General features: G+C 39.4%; 1 protein-coding gene across 4 annotated transcripts in view; it reads right to left on the reverse strand.

Annotated features, from left to right (window-relative positions):
• FSTL5 (follistatin like 5) overlaps positions 1 to 21,374 on the reverse strand; it is a 322,690-nt gene that overhangs the window by 236,445 nt on the left and 64,871 nt on the right. For all 4 annotated transcript variants that reach the window (XM_083520282.1, XM_083520280.1, XM_083520281.1 and 1 more), the window contains exon 3: positions 15,481 to 15,514. In XM_083520282.1, coding sequence (XP_083376408.1) covers positions 15,481 to 15,514 — 34 coding nt within the window. The remainder of the gene's footprint in view (positions 1 to 15,480; positions 15,515 to 21,374) is intronic.

Below are 21,374 nucleotides of genomic sequence, written 5' to 3' on the forward strand. Positions count from 1 at the left end.
GAGCACTTCACACTTCAGCAATGCTTACCACAATATCATAAGGGAAGCCAGTGTTATTATCCCAATATATATTGTAGATGGCGAGGTAGTACCAAGAACTTAGTTCATGGCCACACTGAGATTTGAGCTGGGAAACTTCAGACTCATAGCTCACCTCTTATAACCACTGAGGTTCAACAGTTCTATAAATTGTAAGCTTAAAATGTACACTTTTTAAAAGCCTTGCCTTGTCATGATCCTGTTTGTCCTGACAAGAAACCATAGGTCTGTCATGTATGCATTTTACAATTTATAACACTAGCTTTCTTGGCTGGTCTCATAAAATTACTGCCTAGGCCTCCTTTTTGTCCTGGTGTTTTACTGGCTGCTCGGCAGCGCTTTAAATTATCTATTAAAACATGTCTATCTTACCTTTTGGTAAGACCCCTGAGGCAGCTAAGAATGCAATCTTGAAACAACACACAACAATTTAAAGGAACAGTGAAGGCACAACAAGAATACAAAGTCGCTGCATGTAGTACTCTCAGTGCCGAGAGGAAACACAAACCAAGTATCTGCTGAAACAACCACTCATTTGCTGTTCTCCCAGGTTCAAAGTATTTGTGGAAATAGTCCTATCTGAGTGTTAATTTTACTGGCTATAAGAACACAAGAAGAGCTTGCTGGATCAGGCCAGTGGCTGATCTACTCCAGCATCCTGTTCTCACAGTGGCAACCAGATGCCTGTGGAGAACCTGACCATTTACCCCTCCTCCATTTTCTAGCAAGTGGGTTTCAGACGCATATTGCCACCAACCATGGAAACATAGCCATCATGGCTAATAGCCCTGGACAGTCTTATCCTCCATGCATTTGTCTAATCCCTTATTTTAAAGCCACCCATATCTTCAGTTTTATTTCCAATTCCTTTCCTAATGATCCCTAGCAAGGAAATTGCCATTTTCACAGCTGATGCATACTGTGTCGACATCTTCATCAAGCTATCCACTACAACCCCCACCCCCTGGCCAGGCCTGTTTCCTGGTCGCTGGTTCAGACCCCATAAGCATATATGCTGGTGACTTTCCAGTGTTGAATTGAAAAGTCTGAAGTGTAATTTTAAGCACATTCACCTGGAAATGTTCAGTGTCCCCATTTCTGATTTGATCCCAGAATGTCCCACTTTTGCTTAGGATGTCCCTATTTTAATCGGAGAAATGTTGGAGGGTATGCATGTTTACAGTCCTTTCGATGATCTGGAACCCTCATCACACTTGGTTCCTGATCGCTAGCGGAACTGTGCTTACAGTGTCCCTTCTGGCCTTCCCACTCACTGCAGGAAGTTCAGGATGGAAGCAACAGGACTGCCATGTGCAAGTATGATGAGGCTGGTGCCAGTATCCACAGCCTCAACAGGTAATTAGGTTTCCCTGTTCAGACAAAAACACATGAACTGGACTAGTTTCATTTGCATATTTTGGCTGATCCTTAATCACTGCAATAACTAGCTGCTAGGGAACTTCATACAGTGGACACTCAAGTTGTGAACATGATCTGTGTGGGATGCATGTTCACAACCTGCAGCATTCACACCCATGACTGCGTGGCTGCGCATGCTTGGGTTGCAGTTCAGCGCTTCTGCGCATGTGCAAAGTGTGATCTAGCGCTTCTGTGCATGTGCTACTACCGAAACCCAAAAGTAACCCATTGCGGTACTTCCAGGTTTCAGCGGTCCATAACCCAAAAAAACGCAGCCTGAAGCAGCTGTAACCTGAGGTATGACTGTATTATGTATGTTCTAGTACAAAAGCACAGCTCCAGGATTGTAAAGAAAGTGATCATGAAGACTCACTTTGGCTTGTCAAGGGAAGATGCCTTTGTGACTGCATGATAGAAAGCTATGCTGCTGCTGTTGTTGTTTTTTAAAAAAAGTTTTATGTGAAGTTTCTGAAGTAAATTTGAATGATATTAACATAAAATGCAATCCTAATAAACCATTTCTTCTTCACCCACCCTAGAGCTGCTAAAAAAAAATCTAGCATAATTCTTATCCTCCCCTCCCCCTTAATGGAAGTGAAATGGCCTTCTTGAGCACAGACATGTTGAAAAAGCCAATAAGGATTTGATTGACAGTAGTTGTCCGATTAGTGTCCCTTTCTGAAAAGGGATCTAAATATGACTCGCCTAAAGTGCTAAGTGAAGAATGGATGCATTCAATCCTGGCAAAGTCTCCTTAGAAACACCAGGCTTTAAGCATAATAAAAACAGGCAGGCAGGCCCACATTTTATGCTAATGTGCCATGAAGCTTTATTAATCTGACCTTTGGAGAGAAATGAGAAATAGAATAGTGGCCCGCCATAATTGTTAGCGGCAGCATTTTAGCAGTCTTTAATCTGCACTTCACTTTAATATCTGCTCCCAGTTATGGTATAAGCAGTAAGAGGACCTGACACGATGTGCAGCGTTCCTGTGCAGCAGGAGGAAACTGGTGGTTTCGAAGTCAAAAGGAATGCAGCCTAAGTGGATCATAAAACGAGTCACCCAACCCCTATGAAGAGACTGAGAAACACAAAATGAATGCCTTCTTTGTTTTGAGCACCTGCACAATGAATGCACACTGCTGCAATTACAATATGCGTGGAAGAGAAACCGAGACCCACTCGCTGGACTTACAACCTCAAGGTAATAGCTTTCAGCTATTGCTTGAGAGAGCAGATATATTGTGGCAGAGGTATAAGCAGCACTCCAAGGAATAAATATCTGATTATGCTGATCAGAAACAGGTTTACCTAAGTACCATGCAACACAGTCACCATAAGACTGTGTCTTTTAATTTCCAGAATGAAAATTCTGATAAAGAAAAACATAAGAATGTGTTGATTTTGGAAGTCATACAATGTATTATAGAAACATTGTTCCAAACATATGCTTATCATTTTTCCCCCTGAATCCCAGGCAATGTTTTGGGGGTCAGGGTGCATATATATATCTGGGGGGAAATATTGATTGGATCATAAAATACCAATTTCAGAGAAGAACAAATGGAGAAAACCCCCTTCAAAACACAAACATGCAACAACAACAACAACAACAACAAAACCTTTCCACATACCCCAAAGTAAGCAAAAGGCAAGCAAAACAGATAACTCATCAAACAGAAACAAGCAAAGCACAAATATGCTCCCCCAAAGTCCAAAAATAAGCACTGTATACACACACCAAAACAGGCAAAACACGTACCCAGTAACACATAAACAGCAGTAATAAAATACAATAAACAGCCTAAAATTCCAGTAAAACTGCTGGAACTTATCAAGCAGCATCTTTCTTTAGAAAGTCTTTTCTAAACAAATTTAGATGAGGCTGGAAGATGAAGCATAGGCCTCCAGAAGCCCTTCATTCCCCACCCACATGAAGCCTTAGAGACTACATGGAACCCACATATACTCTGGGCAAAGGGAAGGAAGAAAGTGGAACGGCTTAAGGCCTACATTTCAGAAACAGTGTGGTAGGGAAAGGTTGAAGAGCTTCCCCCTTTGCTGCATTTCCTCTTCCATCTTGCAAGTGGTCTTTCTTTTTAAAAAAGCAAAGAAAAGGGGGGAAAGTGGGCTATCTGATGTATGTATTTGCATGTAATGTCTAGTTAATGCCCTTCTATAAAATAAAGAGCAGACTCAGCTGTTGTCAAAGGAGCCTACATTTTCTGTTTAGCTGCCTACACTTGGCCTGTCCTTTTATGATGCATTTCCATTTCCTTTATTTCTTTTATCAATTTGCCTCTTTCATTTTTCCTCATTTGGTTATGTATGGCATCTCATTTAGGCATGTACCTCTAAACTCGGCTTTCATACAATCCCAGACTACTGCCTCTGACATTCCTGGAATAAGTATATAAGAGCAAATGAGAGTATATAAATGAGCATGTTAAAAGAAAAAGAAAAAATAAGACAAAGCTACATTGTAAGTACTTTTTGCTTTGGTTGTTACCCAAAATATATCCAACTAGCAGACATTGCAGGGATCCATGGCTGGATCTCTCACATTATGGGGGGGGGGGTTGGCATGCCAGCCCAAATCCTCTTCCCTTACCCCATATGGCAACTTTGACAGGTGATTATTCCTGCCCACCTTTCAAAGTTGGCCCATGAGGGCAGGGTTTTATGTGTGAAATTGTTTTAATTGTTTTTTATATAGAAAAAGTGTTTTACACACACACACACACACACACACTTTGTGCTAATGTTTTTATTGTTGTTTTTTATTGTGAATCACTTCAACATATTTTATGGGAAGCAATTCATAAATGGAATTAAATTGATGATAGGTTGCTGGGTGGGGGGCCCTTAATCCTGTCTTGTGATTTCCCCCAATTAAGTTCACTCTCTCAAAACTTTCCCTACTAGCAGCTTTTGGGGTGGGGTGGGAGTGGGGAGGTCTTTCCACTGGAAAATTGCACAGTGGTTAAAGCTTAACCCCCTTTCCCCAGCACTATGGACTCAATTAAATCAGGCTGCTTCTTTAAATAAGAGTGATATGAGATTCCATAATCTTATCTTATTTGGCCCCGATATAAAATCCAAAATGGAATAAAATGTAAAAGGTTGATATTTGACTAAAATTAATCAATCATGACTTGAAGCTATAAACTGATGTTGAGAAAGTGTATTAAGCTTTTCTTTTCTTTTTCTTTTGTAAGGCTATATTCACTTACTGGAATAAGTGCCATTGAACCCATCAGATAGACATGCACAGGATTGCACCACAAATAATGGCATTAGTGTTTCCCTTAAAACAACAACAACAACAACAACAACAACAACAACAACAACAACAACAACAACAACAACAACAACTGTATGGTGTTTTGGAAAGCTCTGAAGGGCTTCATAATTTTGAATATTTCCTCTTTTGCTTATGTGACTTAGTGGAGACTAAGCATCTATTGAGAGCATTGATGGACCAACCTAAAACACTTTATTTTGACTTTGAGATCAGGTAGGTATAAAATTAAAGGTAGGCTGCATTACAGTAGGCGAGGAAGAAGGAGATTCTGTTTTGCCTCCACAGTATCCTCTGGAAAACTCCTAACACCCTTGAGATTAATCAATAACTTTGTAACGATGACAACAAAACTCTACCTTGTTAGGTTATTAAGGTAGTTGGTGATTCTTATAAAGTTTCTGTTCAGTTTTGAAAAAGGCTAGTAAATATTTACACTATATATTTCTGCAGTGTGCATAAGCACTGAATTTCCAATGCATTAAGTCCCTAAACTCTGATGCCTGAGTAATCTGCTTTTCCTGAGAGAAATCTCCCTGAAGTATCTTTAGGACAGACAGGCAACAAACTCCATCTTTGTGTTGCATACTAACAACTGGATGATGCACCTAACTGCTGGGAGTAAGGTAACACTTCAGTCTTCAAAACTCTGTCAGCAATTCACTCTCCAGTTAGTATCCTGGATTCTGCCATATTGCTGTTCAGGAACGGAAGCTTGTTGAAAAGAGCTCAACATGACACGACTAAATATTTTGTATTAAAAGACACACATTAGTTTTTAAAAAAGAAAATTGGCAATTAAGAAAGAGCTTTCGATGATGTAATGGGATGGCTAATGTACCGAGTACACTACTGCCATCTTCTGGGAACATTCACAGCCACTCAGCCTGTTATGCATGGTAGAACTAGCATGCACTGCTAGCAGTTTCAGACCAATAACCTTCCTTTCTTTATTAATGGAGGACTGGACTAGTTTTAAATTCAATGACTCTTTGTTGGGGGTCATTTTGCCATGAAAAATGTCTTTCATGCAGCAGTAATAGGGTTCGGAATAACTGACCAGTGAAACATTCTAAATAGGGACAGGCAAATAGCACGCTATTGATTGGCATAAGGTTATAGATAATTTTGTATATGAAAGACAACTTTATATCTCTTAAGCACACAGATGTAACTGTGTGTGTGTGTTTACACTGTGTGTGTGTGTGTGTGTGTGTGTGTGTGTGTGTGGTGCAGCAGTCAATCCCAACTGTGCTATAGATGTTGTAATAAGAGAAGATAGAAGATTTTCAGTCTGTGGCTTTCAACCAACATGAGATTAGACAGAGTGGTCTAATCTCATGGGACTGCTGTGCTCTCCTTCTTTCAGAGAATTAGTAAGATAATAGCTATAAAGCATTTCCGCCTTTCTCTACTCTGTAAGAAACACTATCTCTTACATGACTAAACATATAACTCACATGTCTACTTGGTTGCCCTAGAAGCATTTGGGAATAATCTACAACAATGTAACATATTTCATTACCTAACACTTCTCTCTTTTCCAACAACAAAATATTATTAATTACTGGATGCTCTTATGTTCTTAACTACTGGATAGTGTTGCAGTGGATTATTGGGGTGTGCAAAATGTTTGGACAAATCTCAAGCCAAGGATCAAAGTGGAGCCACTTCAGACAGCTTCAGGGCTTATCTGAGCCTAGTACGATCTCTCCAAAGTGCCTAAACATGAGCAGGGATTTCCAAGGTACTTTGGAGCAAGTAAGAGAGCTAAATAATCATCTTCATAATAGGCTGCCAACAGCTTTTCTGAAAAACTGGAAACATTTTTCAAACATCATATAAGGAAGATGCCAAGGTATGGAAACAGCTCTTTTTTGACAGACAAGGCAAGCTTCTACAGAGAGAGAATGATTTTACCAGAGAACTCCAATTACAGAGCTTTGAGGAATGGCTGTCCCAGTATTGCATCACCTTGTTCCTGTCTCTTCTATATTTTTTGCTAATTATCAGCAGTTGCTTGGAAAATGCAGGAGATCCAAGTCCTTCTGCCTCTGTGTTCCATGCCCAAGCAACCACTCCTGTCATATAAGGTTTGCACTCAGCTTCTGTGACGTGGTGCTAATTAAGCCAAACACAAGCCTGAAGTTTTATTTTAAAAGATGAAATAAAAATAAAAGATAAAATAAAAATCATTCATTTCTAAAAGACTATAAACCTTGATAAATGCTACATTGACATTGATTTGTTGGCCCAAAGTATCCACATGGTTTTTTCACTGATCATAACTCACAAACCATAATCCCAATCTTTCTGAAATTATGCAGCTTTCTTTCTTAGAGACATCCCTACAATGCATGCCAAGTTCATAGTAAAATTGTTGCCCACAATATCACAGATGAAGGGTGCTAAGGAGACACCTATTCTCCTTACAGAGTTGCAATGCTGGGATTTCCCCGGGAAAGTGGGTTCCATTCTGCAATTTGACAGGCTTTCTTCACTTGGCAGAGGTTAATATGCCTGCAAATTTCATCCATTTTTGGGAAAAAAGCTAATTTTGATTCCCCCAAACAGAACAGATCTGAACAGAATCTTGTGGTCTATAAACACTCCTAGGGCATATTACCATATTGTCAATTACACAGTTCCATACTTTTGGAGAAAGAAACTCTTGATTTTATCCCGAATCCACAATATTTTGGACAATATTGGAAGAACTCCTAGTAGCTGCTTGTCTTGTTCTTCATAACCAAATGTGTAAGACCCTGGAGACTCAACTAGATTGGTAAAGAAAAAGCAATTTATATGTGTTGTATATGCAATATAACATTGTGCCACCAGATGGCATTGTGGAGTCCTATTTTTCGCTACCTGTTTTCCCTGCCTGTTTAAATTTACAATGCGTTTAACTGAAACACTTCTTTGATGTGTCTAGATCCAGCCTGGATGTTATCATTCCACTGTCCTCAGTACTGTATTTTTGTTGACAAAAATGAAATTGCACTATCTCAGTAGACAGAGGACAAGACAATGCCATCTGATCAGGCCCAAATAAAGGAGGTGAAATATGAGCTTGGCACAAGAGAAAGGCAGCGACAATATTTCCAGTGAAAAGTGAAGCCCATATATTCCCCTCTCTGTGAGAAGAGCTAAGTTCCTATACTATTAGAGAGTGAAATCATTTTTATTTACATATGGGAAACTAGGTGGTTTCTCTATTTAGAGTTTTACCTCTCCCCACACTGAGGGGATGCATACAAGCTGAAGTCTCCTCAGGGACAGAATATCCAAACAGATTCATTTTCCTATTTTAAAAAAATAGTATGAAGAATTCATTTCTGCACTGAAATGAGGAAGGCAAATTTGTCCTAAAGGGATAGAATGAACATGCCTAAATAAAGAGAACACTGCTAAACTCTGTTGGGCAGGATGTGATTGGACTATGTTTTGTGCTTTCCAACTGGCCCCAAGCACACTTTACCAACTGACCTAAATTTGAAACTAACACCAAAGGGGCACCCCCCACTTTGCAAATGAACAGTTGCTGTTAAATCAGGAATACTATTATTATTCAAATCCCTTCCACTTAGAAGTCCACACCAACATTAAAACTTAATGTCTTTTGAACTATTCACTTTGATATGACATCAAGTCACTTAAACTATTAATTTACTTCATAGAACAATTTACTTCATATGGTGGTTCCCATAAAACAATAAAAATGCAACATTTGATAATATTTCCTAAATACTAGATAAAAACAAAATGCAGCAGTATACTGCATATAAAACTAAGCAGCATTAAAAAAGCTAAGCAATGTACACTAAGCTGTGTAGAAAAAAACCACTATCACCTTGTTCACCACTGGGGGGGGAGTGTATTGGTGACTGGTCAGGGATTGGCAGAAACCTCTGTGTTCAGAGTGGATTTTTTTACCAGGAATGCCCCACCTCCTTCAAAGCAGTGGGGACCACCTGACCATGCAGCAAAGCATTCACCACACCCTGAAGCCACCTAGTTAATCCTTCACAATTTACCTAAACCAGCCAGGATGGGCATGGATCAAGAGAGCATGTAGTAGGCTACACAGTTACAACCATCTTGTTCACACACCCAGGCATCAATAACCAGGACTGTTTCTACAAAAATCAAACAGGATTGTGCATTGCACATCTCAACAGATCAATAGTGGCAATCAAGTCCCTGTGGAGGAGAGTGCCTTGCAAAATTATCACAATAGTCTCCAAGGGCTCCAAAACTGGGCTGCCTGAGGGAGATGAAAACAATGCACAAAGCACTTGGAAAAGCCCCAGTGGATGTCTACTGGAAGCAGCAAAGTAAGCTTTCTTCAACACTATACCACCAAACAGTAGATACAGTGTACTCTTATGTGTGTTCAGCTGTGTAAGAGACTTGTGCCTCTTGCACTCCAGCCGTCTCCAGATCTATTTCTTTCCATGAAGCTCTCCAATAAACGAGAGGACTGCTCAGGCTCCACAGTGCCAGGAACAGCACTTTATTTGGAGTGCCGCAACCGATAAACAAGTTGTTCTATGTGATTATACCTATGCAGTACAAACTATGCTTTTATGATGCAGAGATTAAAAACATATTTTGCATTACAATACAGGACCTTTTATTCAATATCAAACAAAACGTCAAAGAATGCTCTGCTACCCACCATTTATGATATCTTCACAATTGCAAGTCATTCGCCAGCATTTGAAGCCATTCAAGTGTACTCTGGCAATTTTGAACAAAGACTCACAGAATCAGATTAAGATTCCTTTCAACTCTGCGCCATGGATTATTTAAAGACGTGTCAATTTTATTTTATTTTTTTGGTTGCTTCCAGCTCTTATTGCTTTACTTTTGTTCTTTTTGTGTGTAAAAATCAAATGAAATAAAATCAACCTGTGACAACTTTATGCAGCCAACTACAGCCATCAACCCGACCTTCCAAATAGGACTGGCTTTAGAGCTTCAAGCTCTGTGCAGGTGCCTTACAATGGTTTCCGAGAATTAAGTGAATGACAGATATGCAGCAAGTTATTCCCATATGGTCTCCTCTTTACTCCTGGTAGATAAAGATCAGTAAAGGAACAGATGTTTGTTAATGAAATTAGAAAAGGCAGGCAATATGTTCATAATAATAGAGAATCACATTTGTTAAATGGATCGGCAAGCGAACAGTCGCTTTGTATTCTGATTGCTAAAGGTAAGCATAAAATGAAAGGGAATCGAACAGTTGAGAAGCTCATAATGTAATTAAAGAGCTGCCTGTCAATATCCTATGGCGCTATCTAGTTTTGCATATGAGGGGCAAAACTAGTGGGGAACTGCAGATCCTAAACTTGAGATACTTTTAGAAGCATTGTCCACAAAGCATCTCTTGAGTGCAAATCTTCTAAGTCTCCCCTATTGATTCCAATAAAAGGGACACAGGTGGCGCTGTGGGTTAAACCACAGACCCTAGGACTTGCCGGTCAGAAGGTCGGCGGTTCAAATCCCTGTGATGGGGTGAGCTCCCGTTGCTCTGTCCCAGCTCCTGCCAACCTAGCAGTTCGAAAGCACGTCAAAGTACAAGTAGATAAACAGGTACCGCTCCAGCGGGAAGGTAAAAGGCGCTTCCGTGTGCTGCTCTGGTTTGCCAGAAGCGGCTTAGTCATGCTGGCCACATGACCCGGAAGCTGTACGCTGGCTCCCTTGGCCAATAAAGCGAGATGAGTGCCGCAACCCCAGAGTCGGCCACGACTGGAGCTAATGGTCAGGGGTCCCTTTACCTTTACATTTTATTGATTCCAATGATCTTTGGGTTAGGCTGCCCATCTGGATCCAATCCACTGTAGCTTATTTATATTACAGTACACTTGTATGCCACATTTCTGAATTGTACTCATGCAGGCCAGAGAACAGCTAAAATACGGTATATGCAGACATAGCTCAGTTCTATTTCTTCCAGCACTGCCCATAAATAAAATACTACCCAAAATAATAAAACTGAAATGATCGGTAATAAACATATAAAGGGACCCTGCAAGTAGTAACTGACCACCATCAAATTATACTAAGCAGTATTACCATCTGCAATATGTGGATCAAAACTTATCGGCTACTGCTCTGCAACCTCTAAGACAAACCGAATGGAAATAAAAACATTTATAGTAGGAGTTCAAAGCCTGAGCCAAATCCCATATACTTGGTTTAATCACAGTTCAGGATCATATTGCCACCAGTGCTAAACCATGCTTACTTTTAACCAGAGCTCATATTCCTAGCTAGGGTTTAAAATTTTTATAAATGATCATTGTCCACCAGTTAATGAGAAAAGAAATTGTGTTTGGAAATTATGAAAGGGGAGTGATAATTTTGATAGGAATTGTTTGGGTTTGTTTTTATTGCACTTGCTTCCCTTTTGAAGTGGCTTTGTTTTTCTTTATTCTGCAAATTGTCTTTTCAGTGGTTTACATGCTGCAGCCTGCTTGAGTGTCTGCTCTTTCTGAAAACCCTATGATGTCCTCAGCTGGGCTTTCCTGTAAGTGTGAGACAATAGAGAAGCTGCCCACTGTATTTCTGACAGCTATTTTAAAGTGAAGGCTTTTTACTGTGTGGAATATTTCATCTCTTTTTTGAGGTAAAATGACTTTTCTCAAAGAAAGAAAAAGAAAGAAAGAAAGAAAATAAGCAAACACCGTGTTTCAATTAAATAATTTTACTCTGACTAGACCTATTGATATGCATGGACCTGTCAAGGCAATCCTCTATGTGTCCACTCAGAAATAAGTCCTATTGTTTTCATTAACCCCCATCCCCTTGTAGGTATGCAGCCTTAGTCATGTTCATTCATTTCAATGTGTCTACTCGGAACAAGACTTAGTTGAATATCACTCACTGATTTCATGCACTTTTGGTAGCTAGTCTGCCCAGCTTTCCACTCTTCAATTAAAACCTAGAGGAAGATGTCATGATGTATCTTCTCCATGCAGGTTTTTAACAGATCAGAAAGCAGAATGTTGGAGGAATGCTGAATGGGAGAAAAACTCACTCACTACCTAGCCGCGATAAGGTAAGCCCCGATGTACTGATTTATTTTAAAAAAACAAAAATCTAAAGCAAGGGAATAAAACTTTCAAGAAACAGGATGTCAGTTTTGGTGTTGTACTATCTGAAACCAGGATTTGAAGTTTGATAACTAAATTGAAACATTATGCCTACATCAATTCCCTGAAGAAACGCACACAAAAAGCGATAGAAAACCACAAGCATATTTTTTTTCTAAATTGCAAACAATATGTAGAAAAATGGATCACTTTTTTATTCAAAGTATGTCTTGTATTTCAGTGTCTCACCCCCTCAAGCAAATGTTGATGTTTCAGTGCAAATAAAGACATGCCAAGAGCATGCAGCAAAATTCAGGAGAAAAAAAAATCAGATGCAATTCTGGGTATCAAAGCATGAACATTCCATTGCAGCAAAACCAGTGCTTCATATGGTTGCTAGAGAGTCATTGATTTGTTCCCCAAACTAGATTTGGCAGACTTTAATGGATAGAGTTGTTGGAAATATTTTACAGGTCTTTGACAACTGTATACTTGGTTAGTCTCTTAAATTGAAGACCTAATGAACCTCTGAGCATGCTTGCAGAGTGCTGGTGACCTCCTTTAACATATACAGCACTGCATGGAAGCAGCAAGCTCAGAAATCATTCTTAAGAGCCTGCTTACTATCAGCTGCTGTGCAGGGAGAAAATGCTTTCTAGATAATTTGATGCTGTGAAAGTGGAAGACAACATGTATGAGGTATCTCAGAGGGAGATACAATAGGTATGAACTTAAGCATTCACAAATCTACGAACTTGTACTACTAACACCTCCTTAAACCTACAAAGCAAGTGACTATCTTTTTTTCTTCTTTTTTTTTGAGCAAGCTCTATGATGAATTCTGAAGGACAGGATTTAATTGAGGAGGGAGTGGGAAAAAGCTGACGCACACAAATTCTCAATTTTCTTTTTAACCCTAATCCATTAATTCCTTGTAGGCGTCAGTGCTCTGGTGAGCATATGTGCTGGCAAGAGCTTCCATTAACTTCAATGAAGGGAACAGCTTTGCATGTGCAAAGAGATGAATAGATTGAGCTGCCCTGTATTGAAATTAATGGGGAAGCCCTTGCTTCCACATGGTGGGTATATCTGCGCTCCCACAGCTGTAGATGGGAACTCTAGAATAGGTGACATGAGGAATATACATGTATGTATCCCATGTGCTTATTAGAAGCCAATTAAGAATGTCAGAAGAACCCACTGAAAATGGACTGCCATGTAGATTTCCATCCATCTGCCCATTCAACCACCATCATAGCAGCAACCCTTGTAACATGCCTTCTACCTTAGTTTTAGCTTTTAAAAACTTTACATTTAATAGATACATATATTGCTCTACAATGTATATTATTGGCATATTCATTGATGTATAATTGCCACCATCCTGTTGGGGGCCTTGCTGCTTTTCCTTTTTTTTTTTGTAATGTGGTTTGCTGATTTTGTGTAAGTTGCTGGTTGCTAGAGGCAGCCTATATGTAATAAGGCTAACCATGCCTAACCCTGTGTACTCAGAAGCAGGCTTCTTTATTGGTTTTGCTTTTTGTTGTTGTTTAGTCGTGTCCGACTCTTCGCAACCCCATGAACCAGAGCATGCCAGGCATTCCTGTCTTCCACTGCTTCCTGCATTTTGGTCAAACTCATGTTAGTAGCTTCGAGAACACTGTCCAACCATCTCGTCCCGTCGTCCCCTTCTCCTTCTGCTCTCAATCTTTCCCAACATCAGGGTCTTTTCCAGGGAGTCTTCTCTTCTCATGAGGGGGCCAAAGTATTGGAGGCTCAGCTTCAGGATCTGTCCTTCCAGTGAGCACTCAGGGCTGATTTCCTTCAGAATGGATAGGTTTGATCTTCTTGCAGTCCATGGGACTCTCAAGAGTCTCCTCCAGCACCATAATTCAAAAGCATCAATTCTTTGGCATATCAATTCTTTGGCATCAATTCTTCCATATATCACTACTGGGAAAACCATAGCTTTAACTATATGGACCTTTGTTGGCGAAGTGATGCTGTCTAGGTTTGTCTTCACTTTTCTCCCAAGAAGTATGCATCTTTAATTTTTGTGACTTCTGTCACCATCTGCAGTGATCATGGAGCCCAATAAAGTAAAATCCAGTCTAATTTCCCCTATGGAAATTCATTAACTTTGAAAGGGAATGCCCCAGCAAGGTAACCAATTTGTAAATATCTGTTGTTGGCTGAGATATGCATGTCTGCTGTGTGTTATGACATATGTAAAACATTACATATATTTCTGCATCAGGGGTGACATTTTCTCAATACTTTCCAAATGTAGTAGACTCCCCACTTTCTCATGGAGGAGAAGGAGAATGGTGATGGGAAGGGCAGAACTAGTGTGCTCATTTCCATGGTCCCACCTTGAGCGTTTATATAATCTCACTAGCAGATGGCATAGTAGAGTGGCAACGCTCACCAGATCTCCGGTTGCCCACATTGCTGCTGCATACTGAGAGGCAGAGAGGGAGCATCAAGGCTGGCCTGGTGCAAATGTACTGGCAGAAGTGCCAGAGTAGCTCTGCTGGTGTGTTTGCTCTGCACCAACCTCACTGCTGCCTCATCTCTCCTAGTAAGTAGTGCTAATATGGCTGACCAGAGGTCAGGCGAGTGCTGCCACCTGAACACATCTTTCATTACTGTTTAACTTCATACTGAATGCCTGAAGGTGACTAATAAAAGCTTCATTTTAAAGATACTTTTTATGCTAGGCATGTTTGAGAACTCTCACCACAGCAACAAAACACAGGCCTTACCATGTTATATATATAAAGAGTTTGCTCTGAAATCCTAAAAATAAAATATTTTTCAACCCAATTTTAGCATGTGCAAGATGCAAACACAACATTTCTTGATTTGTTTCTTCTATACAAGGCTTACACACATCTGTTGTTCTGGACAAGGAAACTTTTACCTAACTTTGTTACATATCCTACTACTACTGCTAGCAAATATTACAGCATTCTGTATCAATTCAAATGAAGAAGTCTTCAATCAGTGTGATCAGATCTGTGAAACTAAAATATTTTGCACTAATTACACCAAGAAATGCTTACTCGATAAATTATTTCCTTTTACTTATTTGTATTACAGATGCTTCTGGACAAAGCTCATTTGCATTGGCAATTTTCCTTGTCTTGCCATAGGTACAGATTTAATCCCATACAACAGTTTCTACTTTGTGTAAGTTTAGGAAACAGAGTCAGGACCAACTACACCTCAATTTATACATTCTGCCATGACACACACTAGCAGTTTATCTTATGCTGCTACTAAGAGTAATAAGTTTCCATAAATATGCTGCTATACAGTTTATTAGCTATCCTCATACAACAGAAGCAAACCAAAACCTTATTTCCTATAGCCGATTCCATTCAGGTCTTCATATATTCAGAAGGAAAAGTAGCATTATCTCTGCACTGTGAGTAAAAATGCAGTGCTAGTATATTAGCCTCCAATTAGTGATAAAAATAAAGTCGGTAATTATTTTTAAAAAAACATTCTATACTTTGTTCATCAACTTGGGTAGACTTTATAAGCCAGAAAATATGGCTTATAAAGATTTAAACATAAATAAGCAATTAAATAAAAGCTACTACCATAGCAACATACCTTTATTCCTTGAATTCTCTGGACTCTTTTCCTGCTGTAATTGAAAAGAAAAAGCAACAGTTACTCCATCTATACTGCCTAAAGGCTAAGAATAACTTTATTACCCACAGATCAATGACAAGAAACCTTTTCATATAGAGTTGATAAGTATATGCAGAACAATTGATCCTTTACCGTAGGGAAAGTTCCACAGAATTCACCAAGATTAATTCAGTCAAGCAGTAATGCATATCAAAATCTTAAGCTGCAGTTCTAAGCACAAATACTTGTGAGTAAGCCCTGATGAAGACAATGGGCCTTCTGAGTAATCATGCACAGGACTGTTCTGTAACATTTGTTTAAGTTCTTCTCTCCCCCCTCCCACAGCTCTGAACATAACCGACTTCAGCGTTCATTTGCAGAAGAAAATTGCCAAGTACAAGAATCTCCCCCTATTCCCCATCATCTAAGATGTAAAGTTGGGGTCATGCATTTGCTGAAGTGACCTTGGCCTTAAAGGTAAGGAACTGCTGCAAATCTTTCACACACAAGGGCAGTTCAGGGCCTGAATTGTTCCGTGGTATGTTCTGTGCTAAATGAAGACTGCTAACTATAGTTGCAGCTTGACTGATGCCTCTGGCTTCCGTCAGCTTTTGCAGAGAGCTGCAGTCCATCTCGTGGAATGGTAAATTTTTGAGCACCATTATCCCCAGTGCTCTAGAGCATCACAGTGTCTTCCAGGAAGAAGATCATCACGTTACAATTGTCTGAGACCATGATATCTCAAGGCCAGCCTTCTTCCATAAGAGCCTGCTGTGGGACATCACTCATCATATTTTGATTAGTCCCATGCCCTCTGAATTACAGCAGGTGAGGTTGTGAGACAGCCACAGCTCAATTGCAACACCAAGCTATTTCCTCCTAAAGAGATCTGCAGGCAAGCAGCCCAAATTTGGTATGGATTGTCTGATGTGCTATAGGGTTTGGGGCTATTTTATCTCTAGGCTTTCCTGCTACCTAGTTTCCTTAAAAAATATTCAGTTTTTATTGATTGGTCATTGTCTGAAAGGTAAAAGGACTTTAAAATGTTGCCAGTGATTGCCCCAGGGAGCTCCTTTTAACTAGACTTGCCAAAAGGCTAAACTCTGATCCCCTGTAGAAGCAACAACAACAATAAAACCCCTTTCAATTTGCACTGGCTTCTTAAATAGAAACAAGTGTTCATTAGGTTTTATTTAGCTTGGAATTTTGTTGTTAAAGTTTATATTGTAAACCACCCTCAGCCTTAATAATGAGGACTCAGTTTTTAAAAAAACAAACTCCACCTAAGTTATTCAAAATCAAATAGAAAAGCTGAGTAACTGTCCAAAGACATACAAAGTACACTGATGAATCTTGCAAGTCATCCATCTTACAAGCAGTTCCCTTGCCCTTATCAGACTCCAAAGCTAAAGTTGACAACTCATTTGTTCATTCATTTACATTTGCCTTCCTCTATGACACACATCTTATTTGTATCCAGGCAACCATGAGAGCATTATTTCTCATTCAAGCATTAACTGACATCATATTGCATTCTTCCAGCTTAATTTCTATGCATATTTCATTTTGACTGACAAGTCAATTCTATAAAAAATAGTGATGTTGTTATAACGTAAGAGTTTGGAAGTACAGTGCATGTACAATTCATACAGAGTTCTGAACAACTGCACAAGCTCCCCACTACATATTAGATTTCCTACTCCCTGTCAAGAACTATAGCTGCAATCCTAAACACACTTACAAGAAAGTGGGGTTTACTTCTGAGGAGACACATGGAGAGGGGCATTATAACTCTATATTCCAATAGGCATAGTGAGGTCAATTGGCTTAAACCCACATAAAATGTTGCATGATAAGCAATTGAATGGTTATAAATCAAACAATAATTTATCCTTTTAACACCATTTTCTTTTGAACTTATTGGAAAATCAGAATCTAAATGCTTCACATAAATCAATATTCCTTGCAAAGTTGAACTGAGACTTGGCAAACAGGGCTCCATCTTTCCAAGCTTCTAATTTGATTCAGCACCTATTGTAACAGGTTTTTTAATTTTGGCAAACCTACCTTGAAATTATTCATTCTTTATCACCTGTTGTTGTGCCACAGGAGTGCAATGGCACTCAAATTAGTATTGTTTAAAATGCCTCAAATTAGTATTGTTTAAAAAAGATTATTGAAACATATATTTACTTGCAAAAATAAACAAGGGCTATATTCCTGTTATCACAAGAGAATGTGATTTTCTGTAGCAAGATTTTGAAGCTTAATTCTTTAAAGCAATTTGCAAACATCACAGCGTTCTTCTTTCTGAACAAACTATGATGTTTGTTGTTTACAAGTCTTGGCACAGGTTAAGACAGAACTGCACAGCTTGTGATGCACCAGGCAAAATGCAGTAATGGATTGTGGCCTGTCAGGTTCTTGACAACCCCCTATATTTTTGTAGTTCCAAGAAAGCAGCAAAAATAGAAAGTTTTCCTTACATGACTTTGGCTTGGTTTGTGAAGGCCTGGATTACAATACTCACCAAAACACACCTGAAAATTCTGAATATTGTATCTAATTTTTAAATTCAAGTTTCAACTTCTTTCTTTGAACAACTTGTGATTCAAATATGTTCAGGATAGGGTGACCATCTTTGTTTCTGGAAGGTGCCTTGAGACTTTTAACAGCCACTTTGCTGGCAGAATTTAAGCAGGTGATGTGTTTTGCAAATTTCAACTCAAGGCTGGGAAAGGGTTCTCTTGCTAAATCTCTCCCTAATGATTGGGGAAAATCAACATCCTTTATTCAGAAGCCACTAATCTGCAAACCTATGCATGTTTACTCAAAAGTAAGTTCCATGCAGTTCGAAGACTCTTACTCTCAGGTAACTGCATATAAAGGGAGGATTGCTTTTTAAGTGAGTTTGTGAACAAGTTGAACACATTGTTGTAATATTCATATGAAAAGTATGTTAGCCATTTGTAGTTGCAGTGATTATAGTCACTGCAGTTGCAACAGCAGGGAAGAGGAGAAAATAAATTAGAAGCAGATTATCCTGCTGGCATCTACCTGAATTTCAGCTCTAAACTAACCTTCCCCCACTCAGCTTATCCAAAGTTAACAATAATTCTATTTTATTTTGGCATTTGCTAACCAGCTTCTTCCTGTTGAGCATACCACTACAAAAGGCCATTTCTGTGCTTTTACATACTAACATGAGTGTATCAAAACAGTAGGAAATGCTATTATAACAAAAGCACGTTCTCCAAGCTCATTCAGGCTTCTTACCCATCCAAAGCCATATTTGTCAATTACTTATATAACTAAATGAGATTCTCAAGGCCCACACTTCTACCAGTAGAGGGTAGTTCTCTGATCTGCTGTTTCTAATTGCGGATGAACTAATTCTCTGGGGGTCTCCTCAAACTGGATTGCGAATTTCCAGAATTTCACCCAAGAAAACCAGGGGAAACTTGGGACTTCCCTGGCAGGAGCAGTGCTGGTAACAGAAGAAAGGAAAAGAGAGAGTCACTTCTTCTTCCTTCGCCTTGGTCATCCTATCAAAATGACTTGGGTGATGGGTCATAGGGAATTGCCAAACCTTTGCCAGCACCTTGCCCTGAAAGGAGGCCCAGATTCCACCAACAAGCACCAACCAGAAAGCAGCTCCTGAGAAGACCATATTTGGCCACTGCCAGAAGGTTCCAACTGTGCCAGCAGGAGCAGAGCTGCACCTGCTCATTCATTTGCTTGATGGGAGAGGAGTATGAAGGATGGGGAAATCTGTCTCCTGGCTTTGGTAGTGGGGCATAAAGGAACCCTTCCCTGGAAATGCCTCTACTCAGAACAAATTTGGAAGTAAAACAAACAATATTACCAGGACTGGGAAATCAGGGTTGCCCCAGCCACACAACTATTCCCAAAGACAGCATGCTATATGTTTTCATGTTACTGTGGGGTTTGTATTTAGAGGGAAGAGCCATAGCTCAGGAGTAGAACGCCTGATTTGCATGCAAAAAAATACCTGTTTCAATTCCCCTGTACCAAGATTTTCAGACTACCCCTTGTGTATATTTTCAAGTTTTCCTGGCAACTTTCTGTGTTTTAGTTATTATCAAATAACTCTGCTGATTTTCCGAGTCTCCAAGCTAATGTGCTCTGAGGCATTTCTGCAAATAAGTATTAAAATTCACAAGAAATGAGAGGCCTGAAAACGTTTTTCAGGAATGTTGGAGTGGGACCAGCTTGTCATTTTCTCACTCAAAGGCTCATTACTTTTAAGAGCTGCATGGAAGGTAATTTTTCCCCCTGCCTGTTGTGCAGTTATTAGATGCCGCGCCTCTGTCAGGAATAAAGGTGCAGGTCGTCTTGCATCATCAGAGTTAATTGAAAGTTCAGCCCAGTGTTAATGAAATCAGAAATGGCCCATCAAAGCTTCAGATTCACTTGATATTGCTGCTTTCCACATTCCTTCCTAGGCTTGAATACACATTGCTCTGTTCTGTTGCATATCAGAGTCACTTTAGTTAAATCCTGCTCAGGATTTAAATCAATGGAAGAATGAGAACAAATTACAATCCACTGCCAATCAAGGTCTGCCTAACAAAAGGAAATTACAAAATATAAGAGCACCAAAGTGAACTAACAAGAGACATTCAATAGATTTCCCTCTGCCTTCCTAACAAAAGTCACTAGACCTTACCCAGAAATCCAAAGGAATATTCTACAAAATAAAGTTCTGCTTATCATTGCAATGCCAAATTGGCTCCATTAACAAAAACTAGATCAGGTTAGAAGCAAGATAGTAATGAAGTACCCAACCATTCCATCTTTGAAATGGACACAAGATCTTTGAACATACTAGACACAAAACATTCCATTAGATGTCAAAGAAATAAACAACTATCTGACATTTAAAATACATCTGAAGGCAGCCCTGTTTAGGGAAGCTTTTAATATTTGATGAATTATTGTATTTTAATATTTTGCTGGAAGCCGCCCAAAGTGGCTGGGGAAACCCAGCCAGATGGGCGGGGTATAAATAAATTGTTGTTGTTGGTAGCAGTTCCCTGAGGAGGTACTTCTGACTCCAGGTGGGCGAATTGCATTTCTGAATGTATGCTTATGCAGCAGCAGCAGGAGCAACAGTAACAGCAACACCAACACCTTACTGCATATAGAAAGTTAGTACAACAGGTAGAGGGCTAGTGCTCTTGTTTTCTCTTTACAAGGACTTTTTCCCATGGGAGAACATTCAGAAATGTTGTCCCATATCTCCAACCTTAAGGGGAACATATTGTTGTACCAAAGCTGTGTGTTTTAAAGTTCTCTAATGCTGGACCATAACCAGCTGGGGCAAGTTATTATGCATACAGTGAATGCATGCACAGGCATAACTGCAACTATTTGTGCGGTTGTGCCATCTCAGAAACCTGCTTAAAACTTTGGTTTGCACAAGCCTACAAGAACATGTACAAAGATTATGTATACTTGATTTTAAATTTTGCTGATTTTATATATTGAAAATTATTTTTATGTATATATACCACTTAGGGATCCTTTCACTATTTAGAAGAATCTATCAGCTAGCTTAAATATAAATAAATATGCAGGTCATGCATGAGCTTAGTGCATCTACAGATACCAGCTGCATATTTTAGATGAAAGTTGTATGCATAGGGAAGTTTAGAAATCCATGCAAGAGATGCTCTCTCATAAAGACCAGATGGGGGAGAGAATATTCACTGATGTCAACAGAAACTTACCCAAAAGTAAATTTGCATAATTGTATCTTTATGGTAAAAGACCCCTTGGACAATGGATGTTTCCGAAACAATGCCTTGCTAAAGTGTGTCTTATAAATAGATTTGTCGAAAGCATAGAAA

This window comes from Podarcis liolepis, assembly GCF_965112155.1.
Source record: "Podarcis liolepis genome assembly, chromosome: 9".
NCBI classification, from domain to species: domain Eukaryota; kingdom Metazoa; phylum Chordata; class Lepidosauria; order Squamata; family Lacertidae; genus Podarcis; species Podarcis liolepis.